This window comes from Leucoraja erinacea, chromosome 17 (genome assembly GCF_028641065.1).
Source record: "Leucoraja erinacea ecotype New England chromosome 17, Leri_hhj_1, whole genome shotgun sequence".
Taxonomy (NCBI): Eukaryota; Metazoa; Chordata; class Chondrichthyes; order Rajiformes; family Rajidae; genus Leucoraja; species Leucoraja erinaceus.
In genome coordinates, this window is record NC_073393.1 from 33,468,299 (window position 1) to 33,492,882 (window position 24,584).

At 39.8% G+C, this 24,584-nt stretch overlaps 1 protein-coding gene across 4 annotated transcripts; it reads left to right on the top strand.

Annotated features, from left to right (window-relative positions):
* Positions 1–16,407: 16,407 nt before the first annotated feature.
* sdr42e1 (short chain dehydrogenase/reductase family 42E, member 1) lies at positions 16,408–24,561 on the top strand. 4 transcript variants are annotated; one of them, XM_055648941.1, is made up of 5 exons: positions 16,408–16,746; positions 19,338–19,541; positions 19,792–19,908; positions 19,993–20,099; positions 20,590–24,561. In XM_055648941.1, the coding sequence occupies exons 4-5, from the start codon at positions 20,026–20,028 to the stop codon at positions 21,686–21,688; spliced, it is 1,173 nt and encodes a 390-aa protein (XP_055504916.1). In that variant the 5' UTR covers positions 16,408–16,746; positions 19,338–19,541; positions 19,792–19,908; positions 19,993–20,025; the 3' UTR covers positions 21,689–24,561. The 4 variants fall into 4 exon arrangements, with proteins under 4 accessions (XP_055504916.1, XP_055504914.1, XP_055504915.1 ...); XM_055648939.1 differs by having other exon boundaries at positions 19,338–19,439; XM_055648940.1 differs by having other exon boundaries at positions 19,341–19,439.
* Positions 24,562–24,584: the final 23 nt, after the last annotated feature.

The following is a 24,584-nucleotide window of genomic DNA, read 5'->3' on the forward strand; positions in this document are numbered from 1 at the left end:
GAGGCAGAGGCAGAGGCAGAGGCAGAGGGTGTAATTTCACAACAAGGAACAGAACCTTTCAGCTGGGCGCATCCCATTCTCCTGGAACATATGATGACTTCAAACATCCTCCCAACATAGATTTAGCAAACATTTGATGGTCTGTGTGGTCATTCACTCTCGCAACTCCTGAATTCTCTCTCTCCTGCAAATCAAAGTAAGCTCAATAGTTGTCGACCCCCTGCTTCATTTCAGAACTCACAAGGTATTCAGGCTTCCAATGATGACATTGTTTACTTCAATATTTTGCATCTGACAAAATGCTTCTGCTGAATTACGTATTTACAATGGGAACACACTGAAACTGACAGGACACCTCTGAAGGTTCGGACAACTTTGCTGGGATAAAGCAATTCACATGGATGGTCTTCTGAGGACTGAGAACCCAGACACCCAACGTTGGTGTTGTGGGGATGGTGTCTCTGAGTCTGCAAATATCCCAATTATTGCTTCTACATGTATTTGACATGCAAAATGACAAATTGTTCCAGCCAATAAGCTATAATTTCCTCCATTACAATGATGCAAAATAGCATAGCTAAAGTTGGCAGAACACTTGTGCCTAGTCCGCCAAGGTCTGTATGATCTCTCAGATGCTAACCATTTTAACTCTCCTTCCCATTCCCATCTGACTTTTCTCACATCGGCCTCAAATATCTTTGAAGTATTGTAATTGTGACTGGCAGTTCATTACGTATGCCCACCACCCTCTGCGTGAAAAATCTTGCCACTCAGGCATGTTTTCTCCTCTGAACTCTAACCTACAGTATACTCTCAAGTTTTAGACTCTCCTATGCTGGGAAAAAGACTGTGACCATCCACCTCATTACATCTGATTTTATTGAATTCTTTGCTTGTCCAGAAAACGAGGTGCTGTACATCCTTTTATGCTGGGCTTCATTGGAACAGTGCAAGGACAAAGTGGTCAAAGTGAGAGTGAGAAGGATTAAAGTGACAGGCTACAGGAAGCTCAGGGACTCCCGTGCCGTGAGAGAAACAATTTATGAGTATCTTGCTACAGCAGGATGTTTAGTCAAAGACTGACTGCACCAGTTATTTTCTTTATCCAGGGGAAGCTGCAGAAAGATGTAATCATAATGTATAGTACAATGAAAACAAATATAGAGTGGTCAAACATCTTAGTTTGCTCGCTGAATGCCATCAAAAGTAAGTCAATAATGCCTTACTTTTGATGAAATTCAGCGAGCAAACGCGATAATTCCCGATATTTTGGACCTTTAAATCTCCACGGCAAATGTCCGCTGTTCATTTCCGCTGGATTGGCACCTTCAGCTCCCTCTTTAATTTACCTTAGTTTCTATCTTTTTTTTTTACTGTAAATCTAGGTAGCTGTGCCTCACGGTCACCCCGACTGGCACAATAAATTGCAGATCAAAACCTGGACGTTTTCTATGTTTTTAACGGGTGGGAAAGTGCGTGTTTTCCCATCCACTAACATGTACCGGATGTCTAGCATGTCCTCCACTTGAGATTTTCGGTCACGTGGGTGCGGATCTACGCTCCAGTGACCTTTCATGAAATCACCCTATACTTGATTTGTTTGAATAGGATGCAGAACAAAGCTTATCACAGCAACTTGGCAGATCTGCAATCATAAGCCCAAACCAAAACCTAAGCCTAAACCTAAAGCAATTTGTGAATATTCTATAGCATGGATTAAAAATTATGAGAGGAATTAAAGAAGAATGGATTATTTTTCCACCCAGTGAGCGGCTTTAGATAGAGTGGAAACAAGCCTGCCGAGTCCATGCCGATCAGCGATTACCCCGTACAACAACACTGTCCTACACACTAGGAACAAATCACAATTTTACCTAAGCCGATTAAGATATAAACCTATACGTCTTGGAAATGTGGGAGGAAACCACACACCCGGAGAAAACCCATGCGGTCTGGTAAGGCTGCCACTCTACCGCCGCGCCACCACACCAACTCTTTGCTGAAAGCTTGGTTTAGGCAAAAACCCTCATATATGATGTCCTGTTGTCTAAGGGGCTGTGGACTGAGAGCCAAAAAGTAGGATTAAACTCAGTAGCTGTCTATGGTTAGTTTGGATGGTACACAATGATCAGTGAGCTTTTGTTGTACTATAAATTTCCATGATTCTATGATGTATACTTCAAGAAAGAAAGGCATACATTTATATAACAGCTTCACTGCCTCCTTTATAGCCAAATAAGTATTGCTGATTCGTAGCCACTATTATATTGCATGAGACTTAGCATCCAATGTTTTTAATGACCAGACAAAATATTTAAGAAAGCTTGACTGAAGGATAAGCATAAGGCAGCAACTTCCCTCCTCCTCTTATATTGGCCCCATGGAATCATTTGCATCTACCAGATGTTGAGGTTGTTAGTCTGGCTTCATCAAATGTTTCAGTGGGGTCATAAAAGTTAAATATTGCAATTATTTGTTTTTCCAAAGAAATTAGTTACAAGAATAAGTATTTTCATTCACACAGCATCATTAATGTAGCTTAGTTGGCCCAATGCACTTCAGAGAGGTGTTAGCAAACAAAAAGGTAAATGAAGTTGTCAGAATAAATTTATACATCTGCAATTAATCTTTTTCATCTGACAAAAGTATTTTTGGGTGCATCAAGTTAAGTTTAGTCATTTCAAAACCCAATGATAAATGGTTCCAAATATCTAATCCTCTTCTGTATAATTATTAAGGCAAGGGGCCTTGGATTTATTTCTGCACTTGCAGCACTTTGTTGATGTTTTCAAAGGCTTTACTTCAGTTACATCAAATGATCTGGAGAACGCTGATGGGAATTCAATGTTTCATCTTGGTGTTAAGCTCTGGGTTCATGCCTCTGTGGTAATGTGTATCTAGTCATAATATTTGTGAAAATAAATCCCCCAAAATATCTGTAAGTATACAATGACCTCAAAATGTATACAAGTTTATGGAACTTTTGTTTAACACATGCTATCCCTAGGCTTGACAGATTCATAAACTATCTATATCTGTACATAATCTCATCATAAACTGCATGCATTGATTTATTTCTATATGCATAACCTTGTCATGAAACTATATACACAATAGTTCACAAGAAAGTTCAATTCTTAATTTCTTAATTGTCACCCATGAGGGATGGCGAGTACACAGGCCGATGTCAAGGCAGCGTTGGAGTGATCATGTTGGCGGAGTGGCCCGCTGGAGGCCCAGAAGCAGCCTGGGGCTCCATTAGATCGGGCGCTGCTCCAAGTGGCCAAACGCATTGAAAGGACGTGGCCTGCAGTGAAACGGAGCGGCAGAACAGCAGTGGAGGACATCAACAGGCCAGGACGACCCCCTGCATCTCGGAGAGCTGCTGCTAGGACAATGGGCCTTTGTGGCCAAGTCAAGACTCTAAGATTTCACAAATACGTTGTACTGAAATGATACAAGATGGCACCTGAAACATGGCGTCCATTGCGTACTGACTCAGTGGTGGTCTATTGTCTTACACTCTTGTACTTAGTATGATTGTGCTTAATGTATAGTAGTATTGGCATTGAACTGTACGCCAAAAAAAAAAAAGTACCATTAAACCATTGAGATACAGTGAAATGCTTAATCTGCATGTTAAACATCAACTTATATCATGCACTAAGTACACCAGATCCTCTTCTGAAACAGCAGGCTGAGAGTCACCATGTCCAGGCATCACCCTGCAACTTTCAAGTCTCTGAAAAGTCCAATCTAGACCTAAGGAGACAGGCAATACTTATATTTCTCAATTTAAACTCAAGTCTCCTGACGGCTCTGAGTTGATGTGTAGGAAGGAACTGTAGATGCTTATATCAAAAAAAGATAAAAGATTTAGAAGAGCTGGGCTCATACAGAGCTATATCACTTTTAAATACAGATCAGAAGATTTTAGCAAAGACCTTAGCAAGAAGATTGAGTAAATACATTAATAAATTGATAAATCCAGATCAAACGGGGTTTATACCTAAAAGACTATCTATCTATCTATCTATCTATCTATCTATCTATCTATCTACAAAACTCAAATCAGTCCGCTTGCAGTACGGCTGCATTTTTTCCTTTGATTCATTGCCACGCCCAATCCAGACGCTCAATCTCCGAGATATTTTCCATTTCGGTAGAGATTTCGCTTTTCTTTCTAAGTACCCGCTCCTCATTTCATTTCGTCATGTTGAAGTACATGTTTTTAATCAAATCCTTCTCCCCCCACCCACCCCCAAGTATTTCAAAAATAAACAGGCTTCTCCATTTACATGTCAGCTTCCAACACACTTCGAAACAAAGTTGCAAGAGAGGAACACTGAACTTTTCACTGCTGCAGCAGGCAGGGGAGGGCTGCAATCTTACATTTGGGAACGGGCTCAGTTCCAATGGAGGAGACGGGTGCATGGTGGAATATTGGGTTGGGGGATCACACCATTAGGGGAGCAGACCCAACAGGTCTGCACTTGGCCTAGTATATATATATAAAACTCAAATCCGTCGGTCCGCCTGCAGTACGGATCCCTTCCTGCCTTTTGATTCGTTGACGGCTGCTCCTTCCTCAGCTTCCAACACACTTCGAAACAATGTTGCAAGACAGGAACACTGAACTTTTCACTGCTGCAGCAGGCAGGGATTTTTTTTTAAAGAGGCAGGGCAGTGCTGGAATCTTACTTTTGAGAACGGCTTCAGTTCCATTGGAGGAGACGGGTGCATGGTGGAATATTGGGTTGGGGGATCACACCATTGGGGGAGCAGACCCAACGGGTCTGCACTTGGTCTAGTATATTACTAAAAGTCTGTTCTTGACTGGTTTTGGCCATCTGTGCTGCGATTTCAGAGTGAACACCGCCACCTACGGCCATCATTTTTGGCCACCTCGCTCAGAGTCCCCCTCCGCTGCTGATGTGCCGAGGATTTTTCCCGTCGATTAAAAATGACAGAGATATTAATGTTTTTACAAAATTCCCCATTCTCTCTGCGTCCCCCGCTGGCGGGAGGGACTATAAAACCAGGAAGTGGTGTGCCACACAGTCTCTTCAAGATGGAGGAAGGCAGAGGGTCACGTTTCTCTGAGCTGTGAATAACACTGAACACACGTCTACTCAAATGTAAGTGCCCTTAGTGGTTCTAAAATGCTTGCAGAATGCGTCTATTTGTTCTAAACTTGCAACAAAGTGTCTATTGGTTCTAAAGCTTGCAAAAAAATGTCTATTGGTTCTAAAGCTTGCAAAAAATGTCTATTGGTTCTAAAGCTTTCAAAAAATGTCTATTGGTTCTAAAGCTTGCAAAAAATGTCTCTATTGGTTCTAAAGCTTGCAAAAAATGTCTATTGGTTCTAAAGCTTGCAAAAAAAAAAGTGTCTATTGGTTCTAAAGCTTGAAAAAAAATGTCTATTGGTTCTAAAGCTTGCAAAAAAAATGTCTATTGGTTCTAAAGCTTGCAAAACAATGTCTATTGGTTCTAAAGCTTTCAAAAAATGTCTATTGGTTCTAAAGCTTGCAAAAAATGTCTCTATTGGTTCTAAAGCTTGCAAAAAATGTCTATTGGTTCTAAAGCTTACAAAAAATGTCTATTGGTTCTAAAGCTTGCAAAAAAAAGTGTCTATTGGTTCTAAAGCTTGCAAAAAAATGTCTATTGGTTCTAAAGCATGCAAAACAATGTCTATTGGTTCTAAAGCTTGCAAAAAAAATGTCTATTGGTTCTAAAGCTTGCAAAAAATGTCTATTGGTTCTAAAGCTTGCAAAAAAAATGTCTATTGATTCTAAAGCTTGCAAAAAAGTGTCTATTGGTTCTAAAGCTTGCAAAAAATGTCTATTGGTTCTAAAGCTTGCAAAAATATGTCTATTGGTTCTAAAGCTTGCAAAAAAATTGGTTCTATTGGTTGGTTCTAAAGCTTGCAAAAAATGTCTATTGGTTCTAAAGCTTGCAAAAAAATGTATATTGGTTCTAAAGCTTGCAAAAAGTTGTCTATTGATTCTAAGCTTGCAAAAAGTGCTCACATGTACTCACATAAAACAGAAGAACAAACGAGCATTCCAAACCTATTAAATTTAATAGAGGAATTCGGTTCTTTTTCCGGATGCAGAATAAATTGGAATAAAAGTGAAATCATGACATTAAAACCTCAAGAATCGACACACTTATTAAAATTTCCCTTTAAAATTGCAATCGAAAAAATTTAAGTATTTGGGTATCCAAATTACTAGAAAATACAAAATTATTTAATGTTAATTTTATGTTGTTATTATATAAACTGAACGCGTTGATTAAATTCTGGAAAACACTCCCGTTGTCATTAATAGGCAGAATAAACGCTATAAAAATGATTTTTTTTTTTTACCACAAATATTATACCCGTTTCAATTTATACCATTATATATACCAAAAAATGTTTTCAAAAAAACTAGACTCTAATATTACCAACTTTATTTGGGACTATAGATCACATAGAATGCAAAGAAAACACCTGTGTAAACCCAAAGACGCTGGGGGACTTTCACATCCGAACTTTTTGTATTATTATTGGGCAGTGCATATTAAGAATATAATTTATTGGTTGGACAGTTCTTCCCAACAGACAGAATGGATAAGAATGGAGAAAGAGGATTGTTCTCCTTGTAATATAGGAGCGATCTTCTTCTCCCCGATAAAACTGAACACAATATATAAGAATAACTCAATTATCCATCATGCAATAAGAATTTGGAAACAAAAGAAATTAACTTTAAAATTAAGAAAAGCCAATAGTGAATAATCCTTCATTTAAACCATCTCATCGATAAAACATATAACCAATGGGAAAGAATGGGAATTAAAAGGATCGGCGATATGTATAAAATGGGAAATCTGTTATCATTCCAACAATTACAATTAAAATTTAAGTTGAAAAATAACCAATATTGTAAATATCTTCAGATCTGCGATTTCGTGAAGAAACATATATGAAGACATCAAATTATAATTTGAGACCCACTGGAAGAAGCAATGAATATTAAGGCCGACTCACAGAAATTAATATATTTCTATAATAGTATAATAGTATAGAACTACCATCGACAGAGGCACTTAGAGAAGATTGGTATGAGAATTAATGATAAAAATCACGAAAGAAACATGGGAAAAGTATTTGATATATATATACACACAAATGTTCGATTAATGTAAGCATCCAAAATCATCAGCACTCCCCTCCCATCAATAGAATCACTCAATCTCAAACGGTCCGTGTCAAGGGTGAAGAAAATCATTTCTGATCCCTCCCACCCAGCTCACTACATCTTCCACCTGCTGCCGTCAGGAAGGCGCTACAGCTCACTACCCGCCAAAACATCACGATTTAAAAACAGTTTCTATCCACATGCAATTCGAATTCTGAACACCCTATGACAATATCACATTGCCACCTCGTGCATGTACTATATACTGTTTGTTGTTGTGTTTTTATGTTTTTATGTTATGTTTGACGGGAATCAGCTTACTGTATAACACCCTGTACTGAACCTGAATTCCACCAGCTTGACTGTGTGGTCATTAAAATAATGTAATCTAAGACATAACTTAATTCAATTTAAAATTTTACATAGATTATATTATTCAAATACTAGACTGAATAAATTTTATCCAAATACTTCTCCCTTTTGTGATAAATGTTTATCTCAAAATGCCACTAGAACACACTCTTTTGTTTCCTGCATAAAATTTCATAAATTCTGGAGCGATATCTTTGAAATATTTACAAAATTATTCAAGATAAAATGGAGCCTAACACTGAAATTATTATACTTGGAGTAACGGGAGACGGGAACAAATTGAACACATTTCAAAATTCATTTTTAAATTATGGGTTAATAATGGCAAAAAAACTCATACTTAAATTTTGGAAAAATACACCCATACCAACGCTTAAAATGTGGATTTTAAACATGTTGGCCACAGCACATCTTGAAGAAATGCGATTCCTCCTAATAGATAAACCAGACCAATTCTTAACGAGTTGGTCTCCATTTATCGACTTCTTGGAAGCATATAGTGCAACAAAATCATAAAAACAATTGTTTCAGGTCTGGGTGAAGGATGGTCAAGAATATAAATACCTATCTCCTATAAACTTCTACTTTCTACTCTTTCCCCTTCTCTTTCCTTTTTTTTTCTCACTTTCTCTCTTTCCTCCCTTTTTCCTTTTCACACACCATACATCACACGTTTTTTTTTATTATCTATTCTCTCTTTCTCTCTTTTATTATTTAAAAAAAAAAATGAAGCTATACATAAAATGCAACATGCCAATATATATTAGGCACCTTGGTGCCACATTACTGTGGCACCAAAAAAAAAAGGAACTGTAGATGCTGGTTTAAACCGTAGACGCAAAATGCTGGAGTTAACGGGACAGTCAGCATCACTGGAGAGAAAGAATGTGTGACGTTTCGGGTCGAGACCCTTCTTCAAACCAAGACCCTTTCACCAGTCTGAAGAAGGATCTTGACCCAAAACATTCAGCTCATAATTAATGAAGCATTTGTGATATTATAACTAAAGCATAGGTCATATTTTAAGAAATATTAATTTCCATTTGAACTCTTCCAAGAGTCGTATTTTACATTAAACTTATCAAGAAAATAAAAGTTATTAAGATGCGCTTAAATGAAATTGTAAAAAAAACACTTCAGGGCCTGAAAGGAAACTTGAAAATACAGCAAACAATCAGCATATTAGGCAACATTGCATCTTTGCCCATTTTGGGTCACTTCTTTCCACTACTTGCATTGTGTACATTTTTTTCACTTCCACCAGGTAAGCAGTCTTTATAAATTAAATATTTCATCGAAAGACCAGCACTGCCCTCAATATCAGCCTGGAATTCAGAGTTGATGAGTGTGTGGAAAAAATGCAAGACATGCACACCACTCAATTAGCTGAGTTTTAAAGTATGATACACCATTAATTCCATATACCCAGGAATTACATTGAATGTTATTTCAATATATCTGGATTTTCCTTTCATTTAAATATGCAAGTTGGGTCTGTGGCTTTCCTCTAAAAGCTCTCATACCCAATATCTTCCTCCCAACGTTGCATTTTATCCACCGAAATCCACTAATTAAACCAATTTCTGATGGCAGAAGGCTTTGAAAACCAACTGATACAAGAACATTGATTGCTTGAATTTGGTCTCAAAACTACACTCTGACCATAAATTAGAGAGAGAAGAGTAGATAAATAAATATATACCAAAGGTTGACACAAAATGCTGGAGTAACTCAGCAGGTGAGGCAGCATCTCTGGAGAGAAGGAATGGGCGACATTTCGGGTCGAGACCCTTCTTCAGACTGATGTCAGGGGAGGGGGCGGGACAAAGATAGAATGTAGTCGGAGACAATGAGACTAGTGCGAGAACTGGAAAGGGGAAGAAGAGAGAAAGCTAAGGGTATATGAAGTTAGAGAAGTCAATATTCATACCGCTGGGGTGTAAACTACCCAAGCGAAATATGAGATGCTGTTCCTCCAATTTGCGCTGGGCCTCACTCTGACAATGGAGGAGGTCCAGGACAGAAAGGTCAGACTAGGAATAGGAGGGAGAGTTGACAGGCTCAGCATCTCAGTATTAAAATTATAGTCAGGCTTGCTACCAATGATAACAGATAAGCACTGTTTTATTCCAATATACAGTTCTGAGTTTAGGTGCTGGTACAGAATAAATATCACTTAAACCCTTTTGATAGACACAAATTGGGTAAACTGTTAAAAATATATATACTGCTTCATGAAAAAAAAAAATCACGATTAAACCCGCACCATTTAGTTGTTCATGAAATAGGGTGCAATGTTCGTCTACAATGCAGTCAGTCACTTTGAAATTATTTTGATCAGTGTACGTGCTAGAAATCAGAAAATAAATCAACAATCTATTAGAATCTGATTTTCGATGGCATTTGTCAGTGTACATATTTTTAACACCCCATTCTTCCACAAGCCCATTGTTCATATGTTAACAACTTATAAACAACCAGTTCCTAAAATGGCAACATTGGGACACAACAGAACTTCCACAAATTGTATTATCATGTACTTCATTTTCACTCCACTGGGTTTATATCTGTATGTCTAACTGTTTCCTGGGGCTTGAAGGCGGTGATAATCGGTTCTATGCTCTGTAAATAACACAAAACAAGTTTCAATATAAAATGTGGAATCAGTGAGACTTTAAGAAGATGTTTAAGAAGGAACTCCAGATGCTGGAAAATCGAAGGTACACAAAAATGCTGGAGAAACTCAGCATCTATGGAGCGAAGGAAATAACTTTAAGACTTTAAGAAGATGTCTATTTCCTTATCTTGATCAAGTTGCACAGTAGAACAATCATTTAGCAAAATTGATTCAGAACAAAAAGGAGAAAATAAACAAAATAAATCTTAATGAAACATACCAGATTCTGAAGGAGGTTGTAAGCACAGGTACAAAAGGAGGATGCAAATCTTAAAACAATGCAGATGCTGGAAACATAAACTAAAAACCAGTGTGTTGGAAATTGAGTGAATGAACAATACTTTTTGGTCACATGTACCGTGGGTACCTAGGTATCGTGAAAAGCTTTGTTTTGCACGCAACCTAGGCAGTACACAAGTGTTGCCACGTGTTGGTGCTGACAAAGTTACAACATTCTCAGAGGACAGATGCAGCCTTGAAGTTTCTTTTGTGATTGCGGAAGTCCACAAGTTGAGGGTGGCTGTTCATGATCATTTGTCTGACTCTCACTGACAGTGAAATCCCAAAAGTTAAGCATCATGGTGTGAAGCTGTGGCAGTTACCCATCACCTGTGCTTGTGAATCCAATCAAGCAACTATATTTAAATTTGGTGCCAGGGCAGATTCTTCATTGAAGAATTACTGCTTTCCTTAGTTCTTCTCAGTTAATATTAAATATTTCAAGAGTCAACCGGGTTTTATTGTCATATGTCCCGGATTAATTCTTACTTAATTCTTACTTACTTGAAGTAAGTAATTCTTACTTAATTAATAGTAATCTATGCATGGGTATTTCGGTGGTTGTATTTCAGTGGTTTATTGAAAACAATTTAAAGAGATACAAATAATACCTTAGAAAAATCTGGTTTGGATTATATTGGCACCCAACCTTCTTAACTCATTGTCAAGCCCCCCCCCCCCCCCCCCCCCATCCCATATTGAGTTGCTGAAGGCCTTATCATTGCGACGAGCTGAGACGCAAAACAGTCGACTTCTCCCTCATATTCCTACTGGGGAAAGCACATGAAAGAATTGGGAACATTTTTAGGAGATCGGCCACGAGTATGGGCTTCTGCCACTGACTTAATGTCATGGCTTTCAGAAATTAAAGTGCGAGAATCTATCATTGAAATCGCATATCAAAGACTTTTTCAGATTAGCATTAAGGTAAAGAACACGGACCCACATAATTTCCAGCAGATCATCTCACTGACAGAACCTAAACAATATCAACTGACCACACTTATGTGGTGATGGAATACTGCAGGGCTTCGGGGGCTGAAATAGTACACTACTTTTGTGTTTCCCCACAAGAGGAATGTCATAGACACCAACATCTGTGAAGCCTTAAAGAAATAAAAGTTTTAATTTAGTTTAGAGGTACAGCATGGAAATGGCCCACCAAGTCCACACTAACCTGTTCACACTAGTTCTGTTATCACATTTTCTAATCCACTCTCTACACACTAGGGACAATTCACAGAGGCGTCTTTGGGATGTGGGAGGAAACCGGAGCACCCAGAGGAAACCTGTGAGGTTACAGGGAGAACGTGCAAACTCCACACAGATAGCATCCGAGATCAGGATTGAACCCTGGTCTCTGCCACTGTCAGGCAGCAGCTCTACAGGTTGTGCCTTTCTGCTACATTGATAATGCTCTTGTGCAGCAGTTTACAAATAAGATTTGACATCAAGTCAGACTGCAATTAAGGCAGAGGTACTTTTAAAGATTAAGGAGAAAGAGGCAGATATGTTTAAGGAGATAAATCTCCTGAAGAGCTTAGGACCAACTAAGGGCACAGTAGAAAGATAATTCTATTAAATTCAAGGATGTCATAGAGACTAAAAGTTACCACCTTTTTATATCAATGTACTGTACCTGATTAAGCAATTCTTGACACTGAATGGACTTCTTCACAACTCTCTGGGAATCATTTAATTTTTTGAGCACAGATCCTAGAATAAGAAAATACGCACAACTGGTTTCAGATGTCAAGGAAAAATGCCTCTGATATATACTACACAAGATATGAACGTCTAATTCTCAACAAAAATAAAATGTGGATAATCAGTTTAATTAAGGAAAAGTAAATTTCCAGGTTAAAGGGCACAAGGTAACACGAGTGGAATTCATTGCCACAGATGGCTGTGGATGCCAAGTCAATGAATATTTTTTTAAGGTGGAGATTGACATATTTTTGATCTGTTAGGGCGTCACAAATTATTGGGAGAAGGCAGGAGAATGGGGTTGAGAGGGAAAGATAGATCAGCCATGAATGAATGGCATCGTAGACTTGATGGGCCGAATGGCCGAATTCTGCACCTATAGGGAGGTTTCACGGCAGTCAGGTCACGACCCAGGAACCGTACTGTTGCCATGCTACTCCAAATGGAGTACATGCGATGAACAGCAGGTAGGCACTTACCATTGTTTCCAGCATAGCGGGCCCGTTAAAACCCGCTGAAATTGTCAATTTTTGCATTGTAAATAATTATGGAAATCGGGATAAGCGTGTGAGACATTTAGCCTACATCAGAATTCCTAAAGTGAGGAGAAATGACGTTAGATAGAAGCGAGAGCTGAAGGACAACAACAGCCAGAGCGCTTAGCAAACATTGGCCGTTTGCTCACTGAATTTCATCAACTAAGGGGAGGGGGGGGGGGGGGAGCGGGGGGGGGGCAGAGAGAGAGGGGAAAGAGAGGGGGAGAGAGAGTTAGGCGAAATAGAAGGGAGAGAGGGGAGAAGGAGAGAGAGAGAGAGAGAGAGAGAGAGAGGGGGAGAGTGAGGTGGGAGGGAGAGAGAGGGGAGAGAAGCGAGAGAGCGAGAGAGAGAGAGAGAGAGAGAGAGAGAGAGAGAGAGAGAGAGAGAGAGAGAGAGAGAGAGAGAGAGAGAGAGGGAGAGAGAGAGGGGGAGAGAGAGGGGGAGAGAGCGAGTGGGAGGGGCGGGAGAGAGGGGGAGAGAGAGGGGGGGAGAGGGTGAGGGGGATAGAGAGGCAGGGCTGTCAACTCCCATGCATTGAGCGTGAGAATCATGCATTTCACCAAATTCTCACGCTGATCACAAATTTCCTCTCGCTCTGTTGTGAGAAATTCTGTGATCAACGAAAATTTCAAAACTCATATCAACTGCATGGGCCGCGGGTGTTGGAAGCAGAAGCAGCGGCGCGGACAGGAACGGGGCTGGCGAGTGTTTGCCGGGCTGGTGTGTCGCTCACTGCAGCTCCGGCAATGGATGGGGGCGTTCAGAACCATGGGTCACAGTTTAAGAATAAAGGAGGGGCCAGTTAGGACTGAGATGAGAACAAACTTTCTTCACACAGAGAGTTGTGAATCTGTGGAATTCTCCGCCACAGAAGGCAGTGCAGGCCAATTCACTGGATGTTTTCAAGAGAGAGTTTCTTGGGGCTAACGACATCAAGGGATATGGGGAAAAAACAGGAAAGAGGTACTGATTTTAGATGAATAGCCAAGATCATATTGAATGGCAGTGCTGGCTCGAAGGGCCGATGGCCTATTCCTGCACCTATTTTCTATGTTTCTATGCTTGAGTATATGGCAATAAAACTCGATCACGATTTTGAAGCATTCATGCATGGTGGAGGTATAATGTAGTCAGAGTGATTGTGCGAAAACAGGCCCTTCAGTGCAACTTGCCCACACCCGCCAACATGTCCCAGCTACGCCACCTGCTTTTGGTCCATACCTCCAAACCTGTCCTATCCATGTATCAGTCTATCTTTTTCTTAAATGTTGGGATGGTCCCTGCCTCAACTACCTCCTCTGGCAGCTTGTTCCATACACCCATCACCCTTTGTGTGGATAAAGTTACCCCTTAAAAAGTTACCTCTTAAAAATACTTCATACAAAAAACATTGAAATCACACTTCTACAGTGCACTAAAACATGATTTTAATACATCAAATTTCAAAAGGTTCCTACCCTGGGAGGGGGGACCCCCTTCTTGCACACCCTCTCCCCACTCGGTTGCTCCACTCCCTCACCGGGTACCCCCAAGGCCAGTGATCAGTGATCGCACAGCCTCCCCCTTTTCAAAAACGCTCCAATTCAATTTAAAGCATATATATTGCATTCAAGTGTAAGTTAAAAGACTCGCTACAGTATGCACCATATTACTCGCTACAGTATGCACCAATTTCAAGCTGAAAAATGCAAATGTTCCGTACCAATGGGAGGGGGACACCCTCCTCCTCTCCCCCCACCCCCACACACCCCCTGTCGCTATGCTCCCTCGGGCTTGGTCTCTCGCAATTTCTCACTCCAACTCTCACCCAATGTTGGCAGCTGTGAGAAAAGGGTTTATAGGGATGGTTGAATTATACTAGAACTCTGAAAAATATAACTTAGAAAGAAATTAGCTTATCAGCAGAAGCCAGACTGCTGGTAGAATAAAGTAACAATATACAGAACAGAGAGAAATTCTAGATAAAAAGTAGCAAACAGATAGAAACTTCAGCAGAAGGCCTTGGGAGTCTTTGACATCAGGAGATGGTCCGAGACATTCCTGGACTTTCTCGTGGGAATGTGGGCTTTATGTTATGATTGGACGAAACTCGATGGGGAGACATGAGGTAGTGACCATAGTGAAGAAAAGTATAAAGATAGAAAGCATCTCCATTTTCTTTGTGCCTCTAGGGGACATCAGAGGAGAGGCACCTATTCTGCAGAATATGAAATTAATAAAAACACTTCTTTGTCTGAATTTGTCTCAAGAGCATTTGTGATTTTTGAATCTCACAGCAGCCCTGTGTAACATTGCTACCAAAAGACAACATTTAACAGTGACCACCCACCCACACAGTAGGTATATTACAAAACCTACCTGAATCGTCATTGGGAATCTGCTCTCAGCCATGGCCGCGATTTTGGCGCTGTTTGGAGGGGGCGGGTTTAAAACGCGATTTTTACTAGGCTGTACTAATCGCACATGTTCAGCCTAGTAAATCATTAACGAAAAATCGCTGCAACACCCGGTCGCAAAAGGTATTATTAGTTTTATAGGCCTCGATAATATAGTTCTAATAGTTTTAAAATTAGTTTCATTCCGCAACCTCTCGCAGCCCCAGGGTTTTATAAAGCAAACAATTAAAGGTATGTACCTTATTTTTACATTAAATGGGGCATATATATAACCCTATATATCAAGTTATCTATAGCGAGTAGTTCATTTTGGGCTTTTTATATCCCGCAGTATTTTTCTCGGCGTTTGAGGGCACTAATCCAGCGCTATGTCAACGTTCTAAACCAGCGCGTTCACATGAACCCACTAGAAAGCCGATTTAAATGGGCATTTATTTACAGCAATTGAACACTAAATTCCTTCCATTTGGCCTATAAATTAATGTAAATTAGATATAAAAATCATGTTATATTGTGAATTATTTGTGAATAATCTTTGGACACTTAGGCTATTTAAAAATGTTAATCTTTCCTTAATAAATCGGCTTTTGACTATCCAAGATCACAGCTTTTTTGTAATGTCCATTGAAAATCAATAGGGAACAAGATGCTAATTTCCGAGTATGAAAATGGTCATAACTTTTTTAATACTTGAGATATGAAAGTGAATTTGGTGTCAAATTAAACTTATTGTTATGCTTTATCTGATGGGATAAATTGCAGACTTGATTTTTTAAATCTCAAAATTTTGTAACATTGCTACATACAGTGCCCAGACCGCTGGCAATGAAGTGGAGGGTGATAACGACAAGGCGCATTAAACCTCGGATAATAATGTGATAAATGGTCCATTATCATGGCCGGTAATAAAACCATACCCACCAAGAACATCATTAATAGCAGCAAAGTCAGCGAGTACCGCGGTACATTCGGCGGCCTTTATTTTACCCGCCATTCTGCTCCTCTCCACTCTTCGCCCGCGCTGAGCCAATCACACCGCCGCCGCCATATTTGATCAAGGCAGCTCGCATTGCGTTGCGTTGCGCCGCGCCGTTCCGCGCCATCTTTGATGAGGGCAGCGCCAGGTCACCGTCCTCACCCCGCCTTCAATCAGTTGTCCATGCGCCATCTTTGATGAGGGCGTCGCAACCCACCTCACCCCCTCACCTTCTATCAAGGCAGCATCAATTGACCCTTCGCCATCTTGGATTAGGGCAGCACCAGCACCGGCGCCAGCTCCATCTTTGATCCAGGCCCCACCAATCACACACGCTCCGTCCGCCAACATTTATGTACTAAGACGAAATATTCAATTGGGCCAAATCGCAAATGAATCATTTTTGAATCACTGTACAAGGTGGCCGGCGGTTTTAGTCGGGTGAGAGGCAGGTTGATGGTAGCAAGTGGGTCGGAAGTTTGAGGCGCGGCGCTGAGTACTGGAGCTGAAGGAGAGGGACAGGCGGCGTTTATAGAGGACAGAGGGACATGACTGGACTTTTGGGGCGAAACCCTCTACCAGGACCGCATGTGGAGGCGAGGGAGCAAGTATAAAGGTGAGAGGGGGAGCAGGGGCTGGCAGGCGGTTGATGGGACCAGGCGAGGAGGGAGATGTGGAGCCATGATGTGGGAGAGGTGCATGGAATTGGGATGCAAGAGCAGCAAGAATGAGGCCACATGTAAAGTGGAGGAACAACACGGCTCATATTTCCCATGGGAAGCTTGCAACACAGCGCTTAAAGTCATAAGTGATAGGAGCAGAATTCGGCCATTTGGCCCATCAAGTCTGCTCCGCCATTCAATTTTGGCTCTCCCTCCTAACCCCATTCTCCTGCCTTCTCCTCATAACCCCTGACATCCGTACTAATCAAGAATTCTATCTATCTCTGCCATAAAAATATCCATTGGCCTCCACAGCCTTCTGCGGCTTCCAGGTATCCCTTTTGTCATCACACCTTCCCCAGCCAACAATGGGCCATTATGGGGTCCACCTTCCTGAAGTCATTTGTTGTGTGTAGGAACATAGACACAAAATTCTGGAGTAACTCAACGGGACAGGCAGCATCTCTGGAGAGAAGGAATGGGTGACGTTTTGGGGTCGAGACCCTTCTTCAGACTGAGACTAGTCTGTCTCTCCCCCTTGACTCTCAGTATAGGGGGGGTTGCATGGTAGGTCACTGGGTCATAGGGCTCAACGCACGGAGCCGCTAAATCCAACTGGAAGACATCCGTCACTTCCGGTATATGTTATTAATGCTAGAAACGCGTACTTTCCTACCTGTTAAAAACCGCCAAAATGTTGAATTTTTGCGCTGAAAAAATTTGTGGGAGTCGGGGTAAGTGTGAGAGACATGTACCCAACTTCAGAATTCCAAAAGTGAAGCGAAATGAAGGTTTAGAGAAGCGAGAACTGAAGGGACTACAGCAGCTAAAGTGCTTGGTAAACATTGAAAATATTGGGAATTATCGCGTTTGCTCACTGCATTTCGTCAAGTAAGGCATTATTTGTGTTTTTTCTTGATTCCTTTGGTATCTAAAAATTCTCAGAAGTGATAAATCTGGCTGTAAATTTTTCTTCAGATGCGTTTTCATTTTGTATGTAAAAACCCACGAGAACCATGGGCGATTAAAAAAAATTACAGCCAGATTTATCACTTCTGAAACTTTTTAGATGCCAAAGGAATCAAGAAAAAACACAAATAATGCCTTACTTGATGAAATGCAGTGAGCAAACGGCCAATGTTCGCTATGCACTTATAGGCTGTTGTTGTCCCCTTCAGCTCTCGTTTCTATCTACCGTCATTTCTCATCACTTTTGGAATTCTGAAGTAGGCTAAACGTCTCTCACACTTATCCCGATTTCCATAATTATTTACAGCGCAAAAATTGACAATTTCAGCGGGTTTTAACGGGCCCGCTACGCTGGAAACAATGGTAAGTGCCTACCTGCAGTTCATCGCGTGTAATCCATTTGGAGTAGCGTAGCAACAGTACGGGTAATGGGTCGTGACCCGACTGCCGTGAAACCTCCCTATTGGACAGTGGGTGGAGGAATGGTTGATTGAACTGATTGATTGATTGAATTTAATACTGAGAAATGTGAGGTGATGCATTTTGGGAGCATTAACATGGGCAGAACCTACACAGAGTGAACCGTATGCCTCTGGGGAATTGTAGAGCAGAGGATAGGAGTGCATGTAAATCATTTGTTGAAAATGGCATCATGGGTTGAAGAGGTGGTCAAAAAGGCTTTTTGCATATTGGCCATCAGTCAGAGCATTGAGTATAGAAGTTGGTAGGACATATTGCAGTTGCATAAGACGTTAGTGAGGCTGTATAGAGAGGATTGTGTTCAGTTTTGTGCAAGCTGGAAAGAGTGCAGAGAAGATTTACGAGGGTGAGGCTAGGACTCAACTTTTAAGAATCATGGATAGGACACGTTTAGAGGGATATGAGCCAAACACAGGCAGGTGGGACATGTTGTCCAATATGGACGTTTGGCCAAAGGGCCTGTTTCCACGCTGTTAGACTCTATAATCTAACTTCACTCTGCGAAATAACGTTATCAAATACAAAGTTCTTTTTAGCAGATAAAAATGTATATTTGTTACTGCAAGCTAAAAATACAAAATACAAAATATATTGTTTAATAGAGTTCAGTGTTGATGGAAGCGATTGCTTGTCAATTTCAATGCCAATACCATGTCGATTTCAAGTCTCCGCAGTATAACTAGCAGCCTGTTTTTAAAGAGATAGCCTGCTGCAACCAAAATTCGTTATAAAGTCATCTTTAATAACAAGGGTTTACTGTAATTTAACATTTTCCCACATTGTACCTCTTTTGCCAGATCTCTGTAAACAAAACCTCCTCCCAAGTGACATTCCTGCCTGTTTTGTCACATCCACAAGTTTACCTACCATTGATTTGTTTCCAACCTGTATGTCAATGTACTCTAACCATTTCTGATCTAACAATGATAATTTCTGTTGAAACTGGAATAGACATTTAATTACAGCATTACCAAAAAAATAAGATTACTATTCTTCCATGTTTGCTATTCTTACAGTTAAACAGAAGAATTCAAAGTATGTTTTTAAAATAAGTATTTTTCGCCATTCAGAAGTTTTAAGTGAATATGTTTTACAGCAGGATCCTGATATCACTACCATACCTGAAGACCAGTGATATCGGGGGATATTGGAAGATTGTGAACCCTGGATTGAATATAGTGTTATGATTAGTGATACAGTAAGTGCTGAAGCTGAGAATTGTCATTGCCAGCTCCTTATCACAAGATGCATGGCACTGAATGAAGATAATGGGCACACACAGGACATGTTTTTATTTACGGTATTAAATAAGTCAATTTTCCATTTGTATGCAATTAAATTAATTGTACAAAGAAGAATCCTTGTATTTCTACTTCTATCTTTTGTATATCCAAATATTATTTTGTTTTCTATGAAATGTTTAAAAAGTTATTTTTAAAATGTGTTTTACTTTCCTCTTCGGTTCTGGTTTGTTGTTTGTAAGAACTCTTAAATATAACTTACTGTTAGACTGATGATGATGATGATGATGTTTCGTTGCTTGTTGTTAGAAATCCTCCGGAGCTGATAAACTGAATTTGGAAAGGGCAAAGTCCAGATAAAAAATTCTTAATGACCACCAATCTCTCCCCCACTTCCGTGCAATGAATCCAAAAGCCAACTTGTCGGTAAGTTGCTTTCTTCATCAGTATGTAATATTGTAAATTATTTTAATCTTCAGAGGTGTCATATTTATATTTTATTTTCAACAGCGCACTATACGTTTGTACGTCTAATCTAAAGAAATGGAGACATCAGAAAAGATCACAGCATCCAAAACTATGCTGATAACTGGTGGGGGAGGTTATCTAGGATGTAGGTAAGGTCCTTCATGGTACATGTGAATTAAATTGTAATTACTTAATGGAGAAATACTTAAAGTACTGTTTGAAAGTGAAGTTAGTAGTAACTTTTTAAGAAGATGGTGCCTTGGCCCCTTGGACAGCTGCCGATTCGGCCCTCGTCGGATCTTCTAAGGGCAGCTCGTTGACTGGGGCAAGAAATGCAATTTTAGCCATAAAATTAATTTACATTTAATATTTGTTTTATTTAAGTTTCTAGCTTTTGAGTGCTTTTGAGACATGGGAGGGGTATAATTAGTGGGTCAGAGCTTTATTGTACCATTATTACGTGACCCCTGTTGGTCTGGCGAAACGGATAATGTGGCAAGGCTCTAGACCCAAGGGTGCCAGAATATCAGTGGTGAACCTTTATTAGAATCTGTTCTATCCAATGTTAATTATCTAATGTAACAATGAACTATTGTTAGCAAAAAAAATTTAAGCTGCCTTTTATCTTTTACATTTTAGACTTGGCTGCACCCTGCAGAAGATGGGCCTAAAGGTGATTCTGTTTGACATCCACGGTCCTTTGGTGGAAATGCCTGATACAGTAAGCTTTATAAAAGGAGATATCTGCAACTACCTGGAGGTGGAGACTGCATTCAGGAATGTAGACTGTGTTTTCCATTTAGCTTCTTATGGCATGTCTGGTAGGGAGCAGCTAAATATAAAGCTGATAGAGGATGTTAATCTAAAAGGAACTGATAATGTTATCAAAGCATGTCTGAGGAATGGAATACCAAGACTTCTTTACACAAGTACGTACAATGTTGTGTTTGGGGGCCAAGTAATTAAAAATGGAGATGAATCGCTGCCATATCTTCCTCTGCATCTTCACCCAGATCACTACTCAAGGACTAAATCTTTAGCTGAGATGAAGGTGCTGCACGCAAATTGCACAATGCACAAGAAAGGCTCTGGTGTTTTACGGACATGTGCCCTGCGGCCAGCAGGTATCTATGGACCAGGTGAGCAGAGACACCTTCCAAGGATCGTTAATTACGTGGAGAATGGCCTATTCAAGTTTGTATATGGGGCCGCAGATTGCCTGGTGGAGTTCGTCCACGTTGACAACCTTGTTTCTGCACAAGTACTGGCATCAGAAGCTTTAACAGGACGAAAAGATTACATAGCAGCAGGCCAAGCTTATTTCATCTCTGACGGCAAACCAGTCAACAACTTTGAATTTTTCAAACCACTGGTTGAAGGCCTTGGCTACAAGTACCCCACAATTAGATTGCCACTCTCACTCATCTATTACTTTGCTTTCCTAACTGAAATAGTTCACTGTTTTGTCGGCCGCATTTACAATTTTCAACCATTTCTGACCCGAACGGAAGTCTATAAAACCGGCGTCACGCATTATTTCAGCATACAGAAGGCTAGAAAAGATCTGGGGTACAATCCTCAAGAACATAGCTTGAAAGAAATAGTGGAGTGGTTCAAAGCCCGTGGTCACGGGCGGAAATTATCCATGTACAACATTAGACGCTTTATGTGGGATGTCGTATTTTTAATACTGCTGTTGATTGTTATCATGTCTTGGCTTCCAGTAGTATCTGCATAATATTTCATGCACCTAATACTCTACTGAACATTCTTTGCAGCCCGGAACCTAATTGGTAAAGTTCAAAAATTGGCACGGGTTTATATAAAAATAGAAAATGTATATTTTCATGTAAAAGGGAAGTTAGTTGCCACTGGAAGCCTGGGATTAATGTAGTCAACTACTTTTAGCTCTTCCATAAATTTGTGGGAAGAAATGTTGGGACCAGAAGAGGCAGAAGAAGGCAATTATCTTTTCTTTTTGGTGACATGTCTCACAAATAGAGCGGTACGGTCGTCATTAGGTTGTATCAATGGGTGTTTCAGGGGGTATTGTGCTATTTAGTTATATCTTTTTGATTGTTGGAAAAAAGGAGAATGGGAAAGCAGTCAAGAATTGTGCTGAGAAAGTGCCAAGAAGCAAAGAAGTACATCCAAAGAGAAATGTAGTCCGATTTCATCCATCATCAGATTACATCAGACAATTATACGGAATCTCATCCATTCCAACCGCAATGCCCCATCTAAGCCAGTTCTATTTGCTCGCATTTGGCCTATATCCCTCTAAACCTTTCCTCTTCATGTACCTGTCCAAGTGATTTTTAAATACTGCCTTTTATAGTTTAATATCAAGACAAGGAGAGATATATGGAATACTGGAGTAGGTTGAGAACTAATTAACCTGATCTTACAACGTAGAAGATGGGTTATGATAAGTTGAGAAATATCCTTGCCTTTCAGAACGTGTGTTAAATAAGAAACTAGTTTGACCTCTCTCAGGGAGAAACAATTTTTATTTGGGATCTAAGCATGGTTGGCAAGGACAGCATTTATCGTTAATCTCTAGTTACCGCTGAGAAGATGGTGGGACTTGCATTACTGCAGTCCCTCGTGTCAAGGGATGTCCATAGCATTTTGGGGTAAGGAGATCCAGAATTTAGACTGTGTGACAATGAAGGGTCGGTGTTTCAAATGCAGCATGGGGTACAATCTGGAGGGAATCCTGCAGTCAATGGTGTTCCCTTGTGCCTGCTGCCTTTGTTCTCAGTAGAAGGGTTTGGGAGCTGTCATAGTGGCCGAATGAGTAACTGCAGTGCATTACATAGATGGTGCACACTGCATCCTTAGTGAGCCAGTGGCAGCGGCAATGAATGCATAGGGTGGTTGATTGGGTACCAGTCGATTAATAAACTTTGCCCTGGATGATATTAGACTTCCTAAGAGTTGGCAGAGCTGCATTCATCCAAGTAAAAAGAGAATATTCCATTTGTTTGAAACTGTTATTGCTTTGGATTTTGTCTCTTTTATAATGCACACTTGTGTATGTGTAAATATAGAAAAATAAAGAAAAGTTAATGACAAGCTTAAGGAAACTAATCCAATCTCTTTCTAAAAAGCTGAATGAATGGGTAACAAATAAAATACAATATCAAATTAATTTATTTTTAATTCATTGATATATTCATAATTATTTTTCTTCGTACTGAGATTTGTGAAAACATTTGAATGGTTTGAAGGTTAAATTCAAGTTAGGTTAATGCTATTGTCATTGCACATAATTCTCCAGGCAGAAATGATGATGAAAGAGATAGTACTATATAACACTTTAATATACAGGAGTGCTTCTGATAATAGGTTATTTGGTGTGCAGTGCGAATAAACAAATGGACAATTATACTAGTAGCATTCTGCGAACAGGCAAGAGTTTAATAATTTTTCATCTCTGTTTTGGCTGGAGAAAGAATGTTGATCTGATAAAGATTTATTTTCATTGGTATCTTAAGATTATTAACTGAGCAAACAAAAGCTGCAGCAATTTGATATGTGTTTGGAGCCAATCTGAGCTATTGGATTAGGGTATTAAAGTCTGTTGAGAAACATGAAACCAATTTTCTGGCTGGGAATGTGATGTAATGAATCAACGGATTGGATGGCCTTTTGATAGGTAACCTCTCATTTTTATGTTTACAATAACCAAAAACAACGTTGGCTCTGCGATACATTCGTATTTGATCCATTTCCCCAGTTTACTTCCCTGCAACCTATTCTCTCTTGTGCCCCCCAATTCAATCCTGATGCCCCCACCACCCACCTTCAACACAAATTATATTTCTACAACCAATTAATGAAAATACTGACCAGCAGGTCCCTGAGATGTGGGAGGTAACTGTGTGAAATCCATCTATTCAAAATCCACCTGTTTACAGGACAAATGTGAAAATTGCACACAATGCTGGAAATCGGGATTAAAGCTGGGCCACTGGAGCTACAGGCCGGCAGTACTAGCACTGCATCATTGTGCCACCCACAAATCAATGCCTGATCTTGGTGAGCTCATTCACCATCGTGAATGCATTAACCAACAGCACTGCAGAAACAGGCTCCAATCGATCATCTTCTCAGTTTGATGCATAACTTAAAAAATTATATGTGCATACATCAATGTGTTTTCAAACTCTTTGTTAGTGCAGTGTAAATGTTCAAAATGTATTTAATGCAACAAAGCTTAGACCAATAGATAAAGGGGATGGGACAACTCTTTAAACTTTTGTCAAACTTGGAACTCTTCAGATGAAGGGCAAATATGGGTTTTGGTTGGTTTCTGATGTTACTTTCACGATAAGTTCTAGAAATGTATCTTCATTAACTGGACATTCTGGAATTGGTGTCCTTATCAATGTGTACAATATTTGTACTTAAAAATAAAAGTTAGCTTGTGTGATATTTTGATGGACTAACATGTAATATAACTTCTGTTAAGATAAAATGTTTAAAAAAAAAAAAAACTTTCTGAGGGAAACTACTCATAAACAAGAATTAGTTCTTTTGTGGAATATTTTTTAAAGGTATTTGCATAAATGTTACATTTACTACTAATAAATTTATCTTGCATACATTATCTGTTGAGTAGTTATGCA